Raw genomic sequence first — 14,004 nt, 5'->3', positions numbered from 1 at the left:
AGAGTGTTGTTGCAAAGTACTCAGCAAGTCAGAAAGGATATATTGTGTTACCCGGAATGGCTTCTGGCTGTCGTTACAAAATACATTTATTCAATATTTCAGACATTTTTATAATATAGATTTTTCTCACTTAAGTGCTTATATATTTTAAGATCCAGAGAGACAGTTGGCTCATCGTCTCGACTTTATATAAACTTATGACATGCAGAAAGAGAGAAAGGGGTCCAGAGTTTGTAAACTGCATGGAAATGCAGATGGACTCGACAGTGTACCTTGTATCAAATATAAGAACTTTCATGACTATGAAAATATGGATATGTTTGCAAAACATGCAAGAGCGATTGAGATCAAAGAGCAAGCAAAAATTTTAACTGACTGGATTACTTTGCAGGAAGAAAGTAAGGATATGAGACTGGTAAGGTCTTAGTCACAGAATGACAAGCGTCTATACCAGTGTTCAGTGATATGTCATCATCGGAAGTTTATAATTGTGAAGTCACTTTGGGCTCAGTAGAGTAGATTCATAGTAAGTGTAGAATGTGGAAAACCGAAAATAGTGATAAAATCACCATAACAGATAGTGGCCTACGATCCTAAAAATGACATTTAAGGGCAGATGCATAATACAAAAACTTAAGCTTGCTTAGGGTTGACAAAGACACTTGATAAGATTAAGCAAAGCTTACACTCACTGGTCAGATTCAGAAAACTGATAAAAAAAGATAGATGTCAGGTTGCAACATCCAGAAGAAAAACCCAGCAGAAAACGAAAAGAATTCCCATTTAAATTACCCTTTTAATGTTGGATTCCATTTGCTGCTATTCTCCTTTTTAATCGATCTATAATTAAGGAATGAAGCTTATTTCAACTTTTGTTACACGATATAACATAACTTGGGACATGGCCTTCAAACTGAGTATAATTTAAATGTAACGTCAAGCGGAGTAAGACGTTTTTGACGTAACTCATTGTGATGTCGGCAACTTATGTTATACAAAATGGATTAAATCTTTACCCAATTAAATGACGTGATACAAATAAAATTCAATTATTCAAATGTTAATTCATTTTCATATGGATAACATACATTTTAAATACTATTATTAATATATTTCAAAGATTTGCGTAATTTTTATTTATATGCTTAGCCTTTATTTTGAAGAAACGTTAGCTTTCTTCAACTTTGAAAACTTATAATTACCTTCTGCCAAAAAAAAATGTAATAAAAGCTTTCTGTAAATATGATTACATCTATAACATTACCTTTCAGTCTTGTTCCTCAGTTTTAACTTTATGAAAATACTTTAATATAACCAAAACTGTAGAAGGAGGTTCAAGGAAATTTTTCAAGTGATTTCTCATGTACACTTCCTCAAACTGACACTTAAAAAGTCAGGAAACTCGTGGAATTTTGATGTCTATTTTGTTCTGTCGCCTAAAGAGCATAGCGATTTTACGCTCTGTCTGATTGTCTGTCCGTCCATTAGTCTATGACTTCTTATCTCGCGAGAACTGTAAGAAGTATGAATTTTATATTTTGCATATTTATATGTTGACACTATGAATTTTGTATTTTACTATGGTAACCGAAGTAGTTATACTTGAACTTGACCTTTGACATAATTTTTAATAGTTGACAGTGATATACAAATTCTTTTTTTACATTTAAGAGGTTAGTCTAGGGTATTAAGCATGTGCACTTTTTGTTAAAACAGTTTTTTAAGAAAAATACTTGCGTTACAGCACACTTTACATTGACCTTTTAACAACTTTGCAAAATAAAGTGTAGAGTGTAAAATTCAACTTATGTCTTTTGAATTTAGAGAGGCAATGATTTGATACTTAGTATTGTATACATGTTCATGACAAAGTATTGACATTGTGTGAAACACAAGAGCCACAAAAACTGAATTTCAAGTACTATGAAAATAGATCGGGAAAGTATTCAATTATGGATGGTGCAGAGTCATTGACAATTGCAATAGAGACAGATTAAAGTCCCATTTGAAGGGTTGATTGATTGATTAATTAATTAATTGATAAATAATTATTTAAAATGATTTAAACTTTACTAACTGTACAGTTGAACTTCGGTATCTCGAACTCCGATATCTCGAATATCATGGGTATGTCAAAGTGATTTGGAAGTCCCAACCACATTTTCTTTCAGTATTTGACCCTGGATATCTCGAATCCTCGGATATCACAATGTTTTTCTCAGCCCATTCAGAGTCGAGATTACGAAGTTTAACTGTATCAGTTTTAGCTTTGAGGGTGAGGTTTTGTATTTCTATTTGATTGTCAGATTCTATCGCAGTCTTTTACTAAAAATTTTTATTTGTTGCATGAACTTAATGCTTTATTATGTAGAAGGAGATAACCGATGACCACTTTTAGATTTAGTTAAATCTTCAATGAAGCTAATAGCAAGCGACACATGTGTTCCTTGGAACACTCTAGTTCTGTAACAATCACATACAAGGTCCGTTTTACGACGGTACAGTGTATGATTGTATATAAAAAGAACTTTTTTTTTAATCAGTATTTTGTTATGTTAGATTACATAATTGGATTGGACATCAGGCATGGCCTATATAAGTCCTCTCCAATAAGAACTTTAAAAGAACTTTAGGAACTGCTTACAAGTCTTTTTTGTTAAGAAATTTAAAAATTGATGCATTTAGTTATCTTAAAAATTTTCAAAAATGAGATATACAAGTGTTCATTACGTGTATATTACTTAATTTGTTTTCACAAGCCCCTACAGTCATAAGAAAAAAAAGGTTTTTTTTGTAATTTATAGCTTTCCTTAGCTTTGAAAATTTGAAATGATCTTTTAACAAAAACAAATCTGTAATAAAAATTTTTAGCTTTCTCTAAGTATAATTATATCTGCTTACATTACCTTCCAATCTTGTCCATTAGTTTTAACTTTATGAAAAAAATACAACAACTGTACAAGGAGACACAAAATTTTAAGTGATTTCTAGTGTGCACTTCCTGAAATTGACAAACACTTAAAAATACGAGAAACTCGTGAGATTTTGTTGTCAACTTTGTTTTGTTTGATCAGAGCGACACGTAGGATCATTTTATAAAGCTTCTGTCTGTCTGGTTGTCTGTCCGTCTATCCATAGCACATTGAACGACAACATACCTAAACATATTGTTACCCTTATGCCTCAGGTGACCTGATAAATTTGATAATTTCTTATCTGGATTTTAGTAATTTACAAAAATCATAGCCATAAAATATAGTATACTTGGTGTAGACATATGCGAAATTGACATAATAAAATCTAGTCTACTACCTGACGATTAACAACATGATACATGTAACAAGTCTACTGTTTGAATCTAGAATTACAGTCCCAATATCAGTTATATGTATCATTTAAAATGTCCCAGACGATTTAGTTGCGTTTTATTTTCTATTCCTACAATCAAAATTTGCCAATATATTATGCTTGGCGTAGTTGAGTGGATAAGCACATGACTTTAATGCTACTGATGACATACTTGGCATGATCTCAACATACGTACATGTATTACGCATCAAAAAGAACGTAACGGTTTTCTCATCATAATAGTTTGAAGTGTAATTGACAGTGTACAGTGTCGGATTCTATAGGTTCATGTTCTTACCTGAATTTCTTTATTGTCTTCAATCCTACATTCTTCACAAAAATTGGGCAATTTTCACCTGACCATAGAAGGTGATTTTTCTCCAGTTCATCAATGTTCATATCTATAAAATCATGATAGTCACACGATCTACGTGTAACCTGCATGTTGTTGTTTTATAAGCAATGAAATAAATCGATTTCTATCGTACTTGCTCATGTGATCTAGTTTGATTTAAATAAGAGAAATGGCAACAATAGCGAAAAATAATAATTAAATTTATTTTTATTGCAACGTATCAGAAGAATAGATACTTTATTAAAAGGAAAACAAATAATAAAATTTATATAGACATTTTTTTATTTCTAAAGCAGGTTACAAGTGTAATGCATATGCATGTGTATAACATAAAGAGATACCACAGAGTCTGACACATCTGTTTCATACTTGGATATTTTACTTGAAAAAATACGTTAATGGTAATTTAACATGTAAGCTCTGTGATAAACGTGATGACTAACTTTCCACAAGAGCATATGAAATCAGAATGTATACTCAATATTGTTTTGTTTTCTTTTTTCTAAACTAAATTAGGGTGAATAATTCATATTAAAATATTTTTAGAATGAAAGCGCTATGTGACAAAGATTTTCAGGCCTGTATGAAGCAATTAATATCCAATCAGGGGGACAACAAAGAAATGTAACTTCGGGGGGGATAAAAATTACTTGTTACGCATAAATTAAAAAGGGTTCCAGACAAATGTTTAGTTACCACATGTGCTTAGGGACCAGTGGCGTATATTACTTTCTGATAATGTGTAGGCTAATGTGTGAATTAAGTCACATATTTAACCTGAGGTGCAAAGTATGGGTAGACAAGGAGTTTCCTTTCGATAGGTATGGGAGATGTTCAAAGGGGGCATTTTTTCAAACTCAGATACCTACAATTTTAATTTGACCAGTGGAAAATATTATTTTAAAGTAAATAAACCCACTGGGGTACGGAACAACCGAGGGGGGGGGGGGGGTCCAAGTACCTGTGATAGCTACATCTTCGGATTCCCACGGATGATATATATCCAACGATGACGTAATTTCTGTTGTTCCGTTCATTGTTCATTATAGTATACTTAACATAAAAAAATCGCCGTGTGTCCGGTTCAAACGGTTATACAATATAAAAAAAAGAATTCTATACTTTTTTGCTATGTAAAAGTCCTGCTCCTATATGATGAATAAGAAACAACACATAAAATCAATTTTCCGCAGTTAAATATTTTTTTTGTGGAAATATTGAGCACACTCAGTAAAAGGCATTAAATACATGTATGTACATGCGTTAGCTTCTGCGATGATCCCTTGTCAGTTGTGGTATTTTGATTTCCACTTTCACTCTTACTGGCTTCGGACGAAACAGAATCGGTCGAAGACGAATAATCAATTTGCGTACTTTTTTGACTCAAATATACAAAGCCTATTCTTAACAGACAGATCTACGCATAACTCTGATATATCATCATTTCTGTTCCTCCAAATTTGCCATAATTTTAGATAATCAAGAGCACTTTTTACTATACTTATGTAACAAGATTTTGTCGAGTGTCTCTATTAACGTCACAAAAAGGGGAAGTAACTCTATTGATGAACGTTATTTTTAGCGATATTTGAACAGGTTAATAAAGAAAACAACGAGGTTTAAAATTAAACGAATATTGTAATTTCTTCTTTTTAACCATTTTTTACAACATATATTATATACAAGCATATCTATTTCCTTGATATTTGACCTTTAAAGAATCTTTAAATGGTTTTGAATTTAAATAAACAAATATATATTAATTAATTCTTGAAAATTCTGACTGTGCAAAATATACATGAATTGGTTTTAAATTTATCAAACAAATGGAGAAGCTAAAAATCTTATAACAACAACAACAAAATTGCCACTTTTCCTAAGTATTAATTAGGAATATAAGTAAAATTTGTGAGAGTGAAAAGATGTGTCAATCAAACCCAGCAAAAAATTTAAAGTTTCAGTAACCTTTAGATGAAATAAGATTTTTAATTTATTTTTGTGTAAAATGCTATTAAAATATATAAGTCGTTATAATATACATAAAATATCAACTTCGAATCTGTTCCCATGCACCTTTAAAGAAATTAATCATATTATTTGAATGTAATATTCAAACAGCATTGTAGAGTGCTTTTATGCAGATGTTTATTTTCCAATTAAATGAATAAGTACTAGGTACAACGAGTATTAGCTACAGAACTGAAGTTCTCTTCTTGACGAATTTTTTTGACAGATTAAGTAGAAAGCTAGAGATCCAAGCGTTGTAAAAAAAAAACCTTCGAGTTATGCCGCCGTTTTGGTCGGTCTTTTCGGGAATTATTTCTTGTATTTTTAGATTTCCCAGATATCTGATGATTAAGAATGTATTTCACAACTATTATTGATTCTTCAGTTACCTTTGTATAGTCCCAAACAGCTCTTTATTGTTTTGGAATGTCTGTTTAAAAAAGTCCATTCCGACGTCCATGTTTGAGATCTTGCATCTTTCAAAGAACATATACCCTTGTCCCAAAGAGAGTAAAATATATAATAAATTATCGGATATCATTATTTAAGAATCATTTACGGTCCTGTATAAACGGTTAAAAAAGTTAAATGTTTAAACAGCAGACACACTTGTTCATGCATGTATATTTGTGAAATATACTTTATGGCCATAGGAACCTCGGTAATTAGAAACACCATCCCTTCTCCTAATAATTTTAACGATATACAATAAACTATAGACGACATTATTTGTTTATGCTTGAGTCCCCTTAATAATATAAAGGTCCGTTAACAAAAATTAACCGGTAAGCTTTCAATCCCCTTCGCATGATGTAAAAAGTTATCGTTGCGACAGACTATCAGCCAAATAAAAACAATTTATAATACAGGAATAATAATTCATAAGTAAAATCGTGATAACTGAATGGCAAACCTGTGCATTTGATACGATATCAAATGTTTGTTGTTTTATTTTTTATTTCTGACACAGTTATGTCCTCCTTCTTGTATAAAGTATTAAAAAAAAGATTTTACACGACTTTTCATTTATGAAATCACAATTCTAAAACAAAGGTACTTGTGGACAGGAATCCCCCCGATATTCAACCCCTGGGCTTATTGGACATTTTTTCCACAAATAATTTTTATTACATTTATTCATCATGTGTACAATATGAAAAAATCGTCAAAACCCCAAAACAATCGCTCCACAAAAAAATTACCCACTATACATTATAAGGATGAAAGGTATGACACTCCGGTTTACTTACGTTGTATCCCCACTAGGGTTCCTGTCCACAAGTACATGTACCTTTGTTCTAAAATTGTATTGGTTCGTGGGGATGTAATTTCGTGGAAAGTTCGTATACGCATATACACAGAATAAACATTCAATGACAAAATAATCGAAATGCAGGAAATGCAAAAAAAAATCATGGATAAGGATGACGCACGAAATCCACATTCATGATTTAACTTTTTTTGCTATTTTTCATTTAATTTACAGATGAGTTATTTCTATACCACTTTTTTCCAAAAGTACTTTCACACTAGCTTCTGTAGAAGAAAATTTCTGTTTCATACTGCTTATTTCTCCATTCATCTTTTTGAAATCCTCTTTTGTCGCCATTTTGTTTGAAATGTCTTCAAGTTTAGATAAAATATCGGAAATGTTCCCTCTCTGAGTATCTTCCTTTGCGAATTTTGATAAACAGTTAAATGGAAGACCAAGTGCTTCAAACACTTTGTCTATGGGCGTCATCAAACAAGTACCATGAGAAGTCTTGGCAAAAGCCAATCCGATACACTTAAGAACTACTGGTTCTGGATGCGCTATAAGATAGACAAAAGACCCAGAATCTCCGTTATCTAAAAACGGTTCCCTTGATTCGGACGTTTGTGAATAATCAAGTTGAGGTATAACTTCCATTTGTTTATAAAATGTTGTAGAAAAATAATTTCCTACTTGTATGTCGTAATAGAGAATCCTTGCACAACTATTTCCGATTTTCAAAGAACCAATTGTTAGTCCAGATTTAGCTCCAACTTTTAATGCCTGTTGTCGAAAGTTTGACTGTGTGACTTGTTCCATCTCTCCATTATCAAATCGTGGCATGTTGTATTCTGAAAAACCTGTGAAAAACAAAGTATGCATACATGAATTCAAAACCAAATGAAAATTCGAAACAGTCTTTTCGATATATTTTTATATAAAAACAGAGTGAAACTGAAAAAAAAACTTGCCTGTCTTTGAAATTTCCTCTGGGGAGATCACTGCAAACTTTCCATTACGTGCATATCGATATTGATCGATAATTTCAACTAAAGCGGCATCTATGCTAACGTCCCTTTCATGCCCATGTTTAAACACGGCTTTGTGAACTTTTCCAAGTTGATGCCCGTCTTTGTCAACTACATTTATTTCTTTTTCCTTTATATCTTCGTTGAGCTTTTCATTTTTCAACTGATTTATTGGGAAAAGTACATGGGCACATGTTAGAAACAATTGTCGCTCTGGATTTTGCAGTGTTACAAAACCTCCCAATGTGCCAAATCTTGTGGAACCTTCTGTCCCAATCTTTTCACTCAGTTGAACTGGTTTTACGGCGAAATTACACACAGCTTCACGGACATCTACTCGATGGCCACCTATACTCTTTGGAAATGCTTCTTCTCCGATAGGTATCACTCCTTTTATGTGACAATAGATAACAATTGAAGGAATCCACTCTATTTTGGCATTAGTTTTACTTTTATAACCTATAGAACACACATTAGATGTATTAATTAATGTAATGTTGCTGTGTCTGTGAAAGAGGGATTTTATATCCGACTCTGTAAGTTTACCACTTAAAGAGCCGATTGAGTCATTTGTATCATAAATCAGCAGATTTGCTGCTTCGTCGCTACAGGTATCGATACATCGTACAAGTATTTTAAGTCCCCATATTTTGTCACCTAGGTTATACGATTTTGAAGATCTTGTCACAATTACTACTGTATCAATATCATGGGAAGTTTTGTCTTGTCGACCAACCCATATATGCGCAATGTCATCTTTGTTTTCGATCGTATTTAAAATTGCACTTTTCAAATTATCTACTATAAATCTGCTTGTCGAAGATTTTTCTGGCTTCTCTGTGCAAAATGTCTTACAAATGTATTGCAAAAAATCTCCAGAAACTCGCGAACGATTTTTTTCTGATTTTTTTCTCTGTATACCTTGACGAATTTTGTTTTTTAAATCTAAAATTTTCTCTACAAAATCGCTACTCCTCTGTCCAATATTACTTTCATCGTTCATAAGAATTGAGCTAATGTCGAAAGAATATGATCGTTTACGAGTCACCTTAGGACCCTCCTCTTCCTTTACATACAAATTTTCAAGTGAATTTGTGCGCTTTAAAGGTCTTCTTTGAGTCAGTTTTGATAATGATTTTAGGAGTTTCGCCATTGATATACCTCTTTATAATGGATGATAGTTATCTTTTTTCACTAAGAAAAATCACAATCAGGAACGTGTTGTTGTGATGATGATTCCGATGATCTTGAGCTCTGCCAATGAGATAAAATAAAACACTTTTACTTAAGATAATGAACTTTGTCTGACTGTAAAACATAACTGTTGTCATAAATGAAGAAACATTCTGTTTATTGAGGAAAAAATGAATATATCTTAAGCAATTTGTTTGAAAAGTTATAAAAAGTTTTTATTGTCGAAATATTAGCTGTATGCTATTAAACTTTTTTATTGAAAAGTTTGTGGACATTTTTATTTAACGATATACTATATGCAAATTTGATAGAAATATTTTAACATTTCATTGCTAATTCAAATCAAATTCAAATTGCAAATTAACAATTTTAAAACTATTTTGATTTATTTTAAATTTATCAAGAGATAAAAACTGCGAAACTTGGTTCGTGAAGCAAGTCAAAATATTGTAATTTACAATTATTTTACACACTATAAATGTTTGTAAAATGGCTCAAAACCAAAATAAACCTAGACGTTCAAATTAATAATTGTTACATCGTTTTGTATTTTATGTATAGTTTTCTCGCTGTAATCTAGAAAATATCAGAATGAAATCTGAAAATGTTTTAGGAGACATGAAATATCTCAAAAGCCGGTCATTCATGTGTGTTTAAATGATCAAGGTGGTATTTAAATGACAAACACTGCATCAGACGAGGACAATCTGTGAGGACATGTAAAAAATTGATCACAAACGTAGAGTTAGTAAAGTCTTTGAACGAGAAAGACGTTTCGCGGTTGCTGATCGAGTGAAAGCATAGTTAAGCATTGAAAAAGAAAACATTGATAAACAAAATTATACTACTGTGACAAATGCTAACAACATTTATTTCAATAAATAGATACAGTTTTAAATAAGCCGATATTAAAGCAGACTGCAAATGAATGGGAGAATATTTTGAACTCATGGCACTGTATTTTTGACATTTTCAAACTTTTTTGTTTTAAATTGTAGTAAATTGATGTCTATTAAATCGAATGGAGAGAACTTTCACAAATCTCCAAAATTAATATTTTTTTACTGATGCTAATATGCTAATTTTAAATTTCTTGAAAGTAGTATAATGATTATATAAGATAGACGATGTCTGCGATTTTTTCGAACAATTTCCCTCGTATACATTAATATACCTGGTTTGAGGGTTCTGTACAGAAATAGAATATTGAAACATGGAATAATACAGTTTCAAAACTTTTAAAAAAATCCCTAAAATATAAAGAATTCGTAAGTTTTCTTCGGTGCTTAGATACAAGATTTTTCTATTGAATTTTAGACAAAATTTGATAAAAATTTTAATTTTATGACAAAATCATCTTTATAAATCCCGCCTCTCTCATTATTCAAATTCCAGTTTGAAAATTAATGTATGAGAAGTATTGCCGATTTCTGAAAAAAGTTGGGGTTTTTTTATTTTTTAATGGCAGTTTAGGACGACGCGCAGAGCGTTTGGAATGCAGAATATAGTGGCGTAAAGTCGGGCTCTTCTCCACATGCTTTCAGCTATTGCAGTTTAAATGAATGAACAGAGAGATTTGATCAGTTTAAGAGACACAGTTTTAAAAAAAAACTGTCATCAAGGAAACCCTTCCTAGAATTTTTTTTTTATTTCTGAAAAATTAAACGGTGTTTGATTGGTTCAAACTACAGTTTCAAAGGTGTGTGTTCAATGGTTTTATTCATCACACAAAAGGAAAAAAGATATTCCAAATTTTCTTGGTTTTACTTTAATTTTTCTTAATTCCGCTGTAATCGTTGTCGCCTTTGTAAAAGTCATTTTTTTACATCACAGATTATTGTTAGTACATCTCCCAGCTGATTTGATAGCATTTGGTAGAGCATGCTCTCGTTTAAAGTCAGCATTTCGTAAGTTCTTTGATCGAAACAATGACCTTGTCAGCAAATACAATAAATTAGAATTCAAATACAGACTGACTTTTTTCATACTAATTATAAGACTGTTGTTTATAAGTACACACTAAATTGAAAACGAATTTCTCCATTATTTTCCGATCATGAGGAGGAGGGTGTGATCAGTCGGCCGGGAATGCTTACTCTTCCAGGGTACTTGATTCCATCTCTGATGTTTGGAGATCCGTGATTGCTCTAGTCTGTTCCAATTTTGAAATATTTAATGGATTTTTGAGCTTGAATATCTCCATATATTTTCATTCTTGTTACAAGGGCATTCATCAACTCAACTAAGTACTGTAGATCACTTAATTTTCGCGACACCTTATTTTCGCGAGATAGTCATTGACTCTTTATTAGCGAGACGAAATTTTCACGAATTGTGGTCACTTCTCTATATAATCTTTAGGAAATCTTTTATACGCGAGAATGAAATTTTCGCGAGCATACCGTCTCTCGTAATTACGCGAAAATAAGTTTCTCGCAAATAAAAAATGATTTACAGTAGCTTTAATATCTTCACTTGACTGGTTTCCCAGTTACTCAAACATTTTAAGTATCATTCGTGTTTCTTCCTAAAATCAAACATATAAAATTATATAACCACTTTTTAATTTTCGGATTTGAGCTATTTAATATATTTTTTTTATAAAGTGTTTTGAGCTTTTCTGCTATACCGGAGTGATGTAATTTTAGCGATTTTAAAATACTCACTAAAGAAGCTATTACAAATAAAGAGGAAATAATCTTTAGCAATATTCCATTTTGCTATCTCAGAACCTTCTGTAATAATGCCAAAATTTAGGTATCGCTAAAACTTCTTCCGAAACAGTATACTTACCACTTCAGTATACAGGATTTTCCTTCGAAAGAGTGCACCCTCTTTTTGAAATAAAATATGTATTGAGAATATTCATAAAATTTACATTTATTTTCATAGATCCGTTAAAAGGATTTATAAAATTAAGGATAAATAGATGTTTATTTATATTTGCATCTTTCTTACAGAAATTTAATATTTCTCTGATAATATTTCCTTTTGGAAAAATGATTTGTGACAATAAATTTCCTGGCTGTTAAAAGTAAATAAAGATATTCTTTACAAATAAGACGGAGAAAAGTTCTGATAAATATGCATGTAATTTTCCGCATTTAATTTAAGAAATAAATCTTTTCATTGAGATTTTAATTGATGAAAACAAACAAGGAAGAAAAATACTCATGTGACATCTCGTGTGCAGATTTTGAAGATGACTCAATTACAAACTTTGAAGGGAACCCGTTTGCGTACTTAGTCTGAGTGCTTGATACCGGTAAACCAGAAGATTAACAAAGAAAAAATGCATTTCCACTATATAATCAGTAGTGCTCCACTCGACAGGAATCCTGACCCTGGGGCCATACATTAATTCATTTTCAGTATATAATAATTAGAGACCCCCATACCTAGTATCTTTGATCAAAGGGCATAGAAATTCACAATTCTGGAAGAAGCAAAAAAATATATATATAAACTGATTTGATAAAAAAAAAGGTACTAAAATCTGAAAATATGGAATAGGATATTAAAAAACAATTACTAGCTTGTTTGGAAATCGTATATTAATGTGAGATTCTAGTCATGAACATGATTTTTTTTTAAATTGCGCTGCAAAAGAAAAGATCGGTTGCATAAATCGAAAACTGAATGTTTGTCTTACTGACGTCGAAAGCAAAGATCATTATTTTGATCGCTGCCACTAACCTGCATAAAAATATGAAATTTAGGGCTTACTAAAATAGCCAAATGAACTAATTTCCGTATACAACCCAAAATGCGCATGACATTATTTCTTATGACCTAAAACATATGTAAAATAACAAGAAGTACTTCTAAGAGATATTTTAAAAAAAATTATGCTAATTGACTCAACAATATAACTGAATACGTGGACGTGGTATTGTGATTGATTTGAAGATATAATACAATAAATACAAATGATTGACCTTGTTTTTATATTAATGGCTTTAACTGCGAGGGCTCTTTGGAAATTATTAAGTATTGAGACAATATCTTAAACTAAAGAAAGGAAAAACATTTACGAAGCGTACCAGCTCAAAGTACTTTTGCTTTGTCGTTTATACGAGATACTATGTCGTACAAACGAGATAAAAGTAGTATGTTAATGGCAGTTTAGGACGACATGAAGAGCAGTATAAAAAAATAAATTTTGAAATGCAGAACGATGTCGCCTTTCCGATTATTAGTCTCTCATATCTTGGTACATACAGAAAATGCAATATATTTTAGAGACCAACCTTGTCTCGGAAGACAATACCATATAATACAATATAAAATGAAACCTGGGATACCGGTATTCTAATGATATCAGTGTTATCCGATTTTTTTTGTCTCGGTACCACATTACTAATTTCATTAAAACGGCAATATCATTTTCAAATCATTCAGTCGAGCTTCATTTTTGGCTTCAAACCGATTGATCATAGATCACATCACAAAACGAATAAAATACTAGACAGTTATTTCTTTAATTAAAAAGAAAAGAATCTCAAAGAATCTAAAAAAAATATTGTACATATGTTATTTAAAAGTGATATTTGACATTTTATATTTTTTAAAGTGATGCATCGATATGTATACTTACCACTTTCAATCAAGGTCTATCATTTTCCTTTAAAAGTGAGAATCCACTATTTAAAATGACATCTGTATTATAAAACTTAAAATTAACTACACATAGATCGGTTAAAAGGGAAATATAAAATCAAGGATAAAAAAGAATGTATATATCTTTCTTACAGAAATTTAAAATTTCTCTAATATTTCCTTTTGGACAAATGATTTCTGACAATAAATTTCCTGGCCAT

At 31.2% G+C, this 14,004-nt stretch overlaps 1 protein-coding gene across 1 annotated transcript; it reads right to left on the bottom strand.

Annotated features, from left to right (window-relative positions):
• Positions 1-7,190: 7,190 nt before the first annotated feature.
• Positions 7,191-13,867, bottom strand: LOC134251817 (uncharacterized). Its single transcript, XM_062734235.1, has 3 exons — positions 13,782-13,867; positions 7,934-9,244; positions 7,191-7,822 (listed from the first exon to the last, which is right to left on the bottom strand). The coding sequence occupies exons 2-3, from the start codon at positions 9,141-9,143 to the stop codon at positions 7,191-7,193; spliced, it is 1,842 nt and encodes a 613-aa protein (XP_062590219.1). The 5' UTR covers positions 9,144-9,244; positions 13,782-13,867.
• Between the last annotated feature and the right edge of the window lie 137 nt (positions 13,868-14,004).

Source organism: Saccostrea cucullata, unplaced genomic scaffold (genome assembly GCF_032062105.1).
Source record: "Saccostrea cucullata isolate Sc308-1 unplaced genomic scaffold, CSIRO_AGI_Scuc_v1 ctg118, whole genome shotgun sequence".
In the NCBI taxonomy this organism is placed as follows: domain Eukaryota; kingdom Metazoa; phylum Mollusca; class Bivalvia; order Ostreida; family Ostreidae; genus Saccostrea; species Saccostrea cuccullata.
The sequence above is the reverse complement of the archived record's forward strand: the minus strand, read 5'-3'. Positions and strand labels throughout refer to the sequence as shown.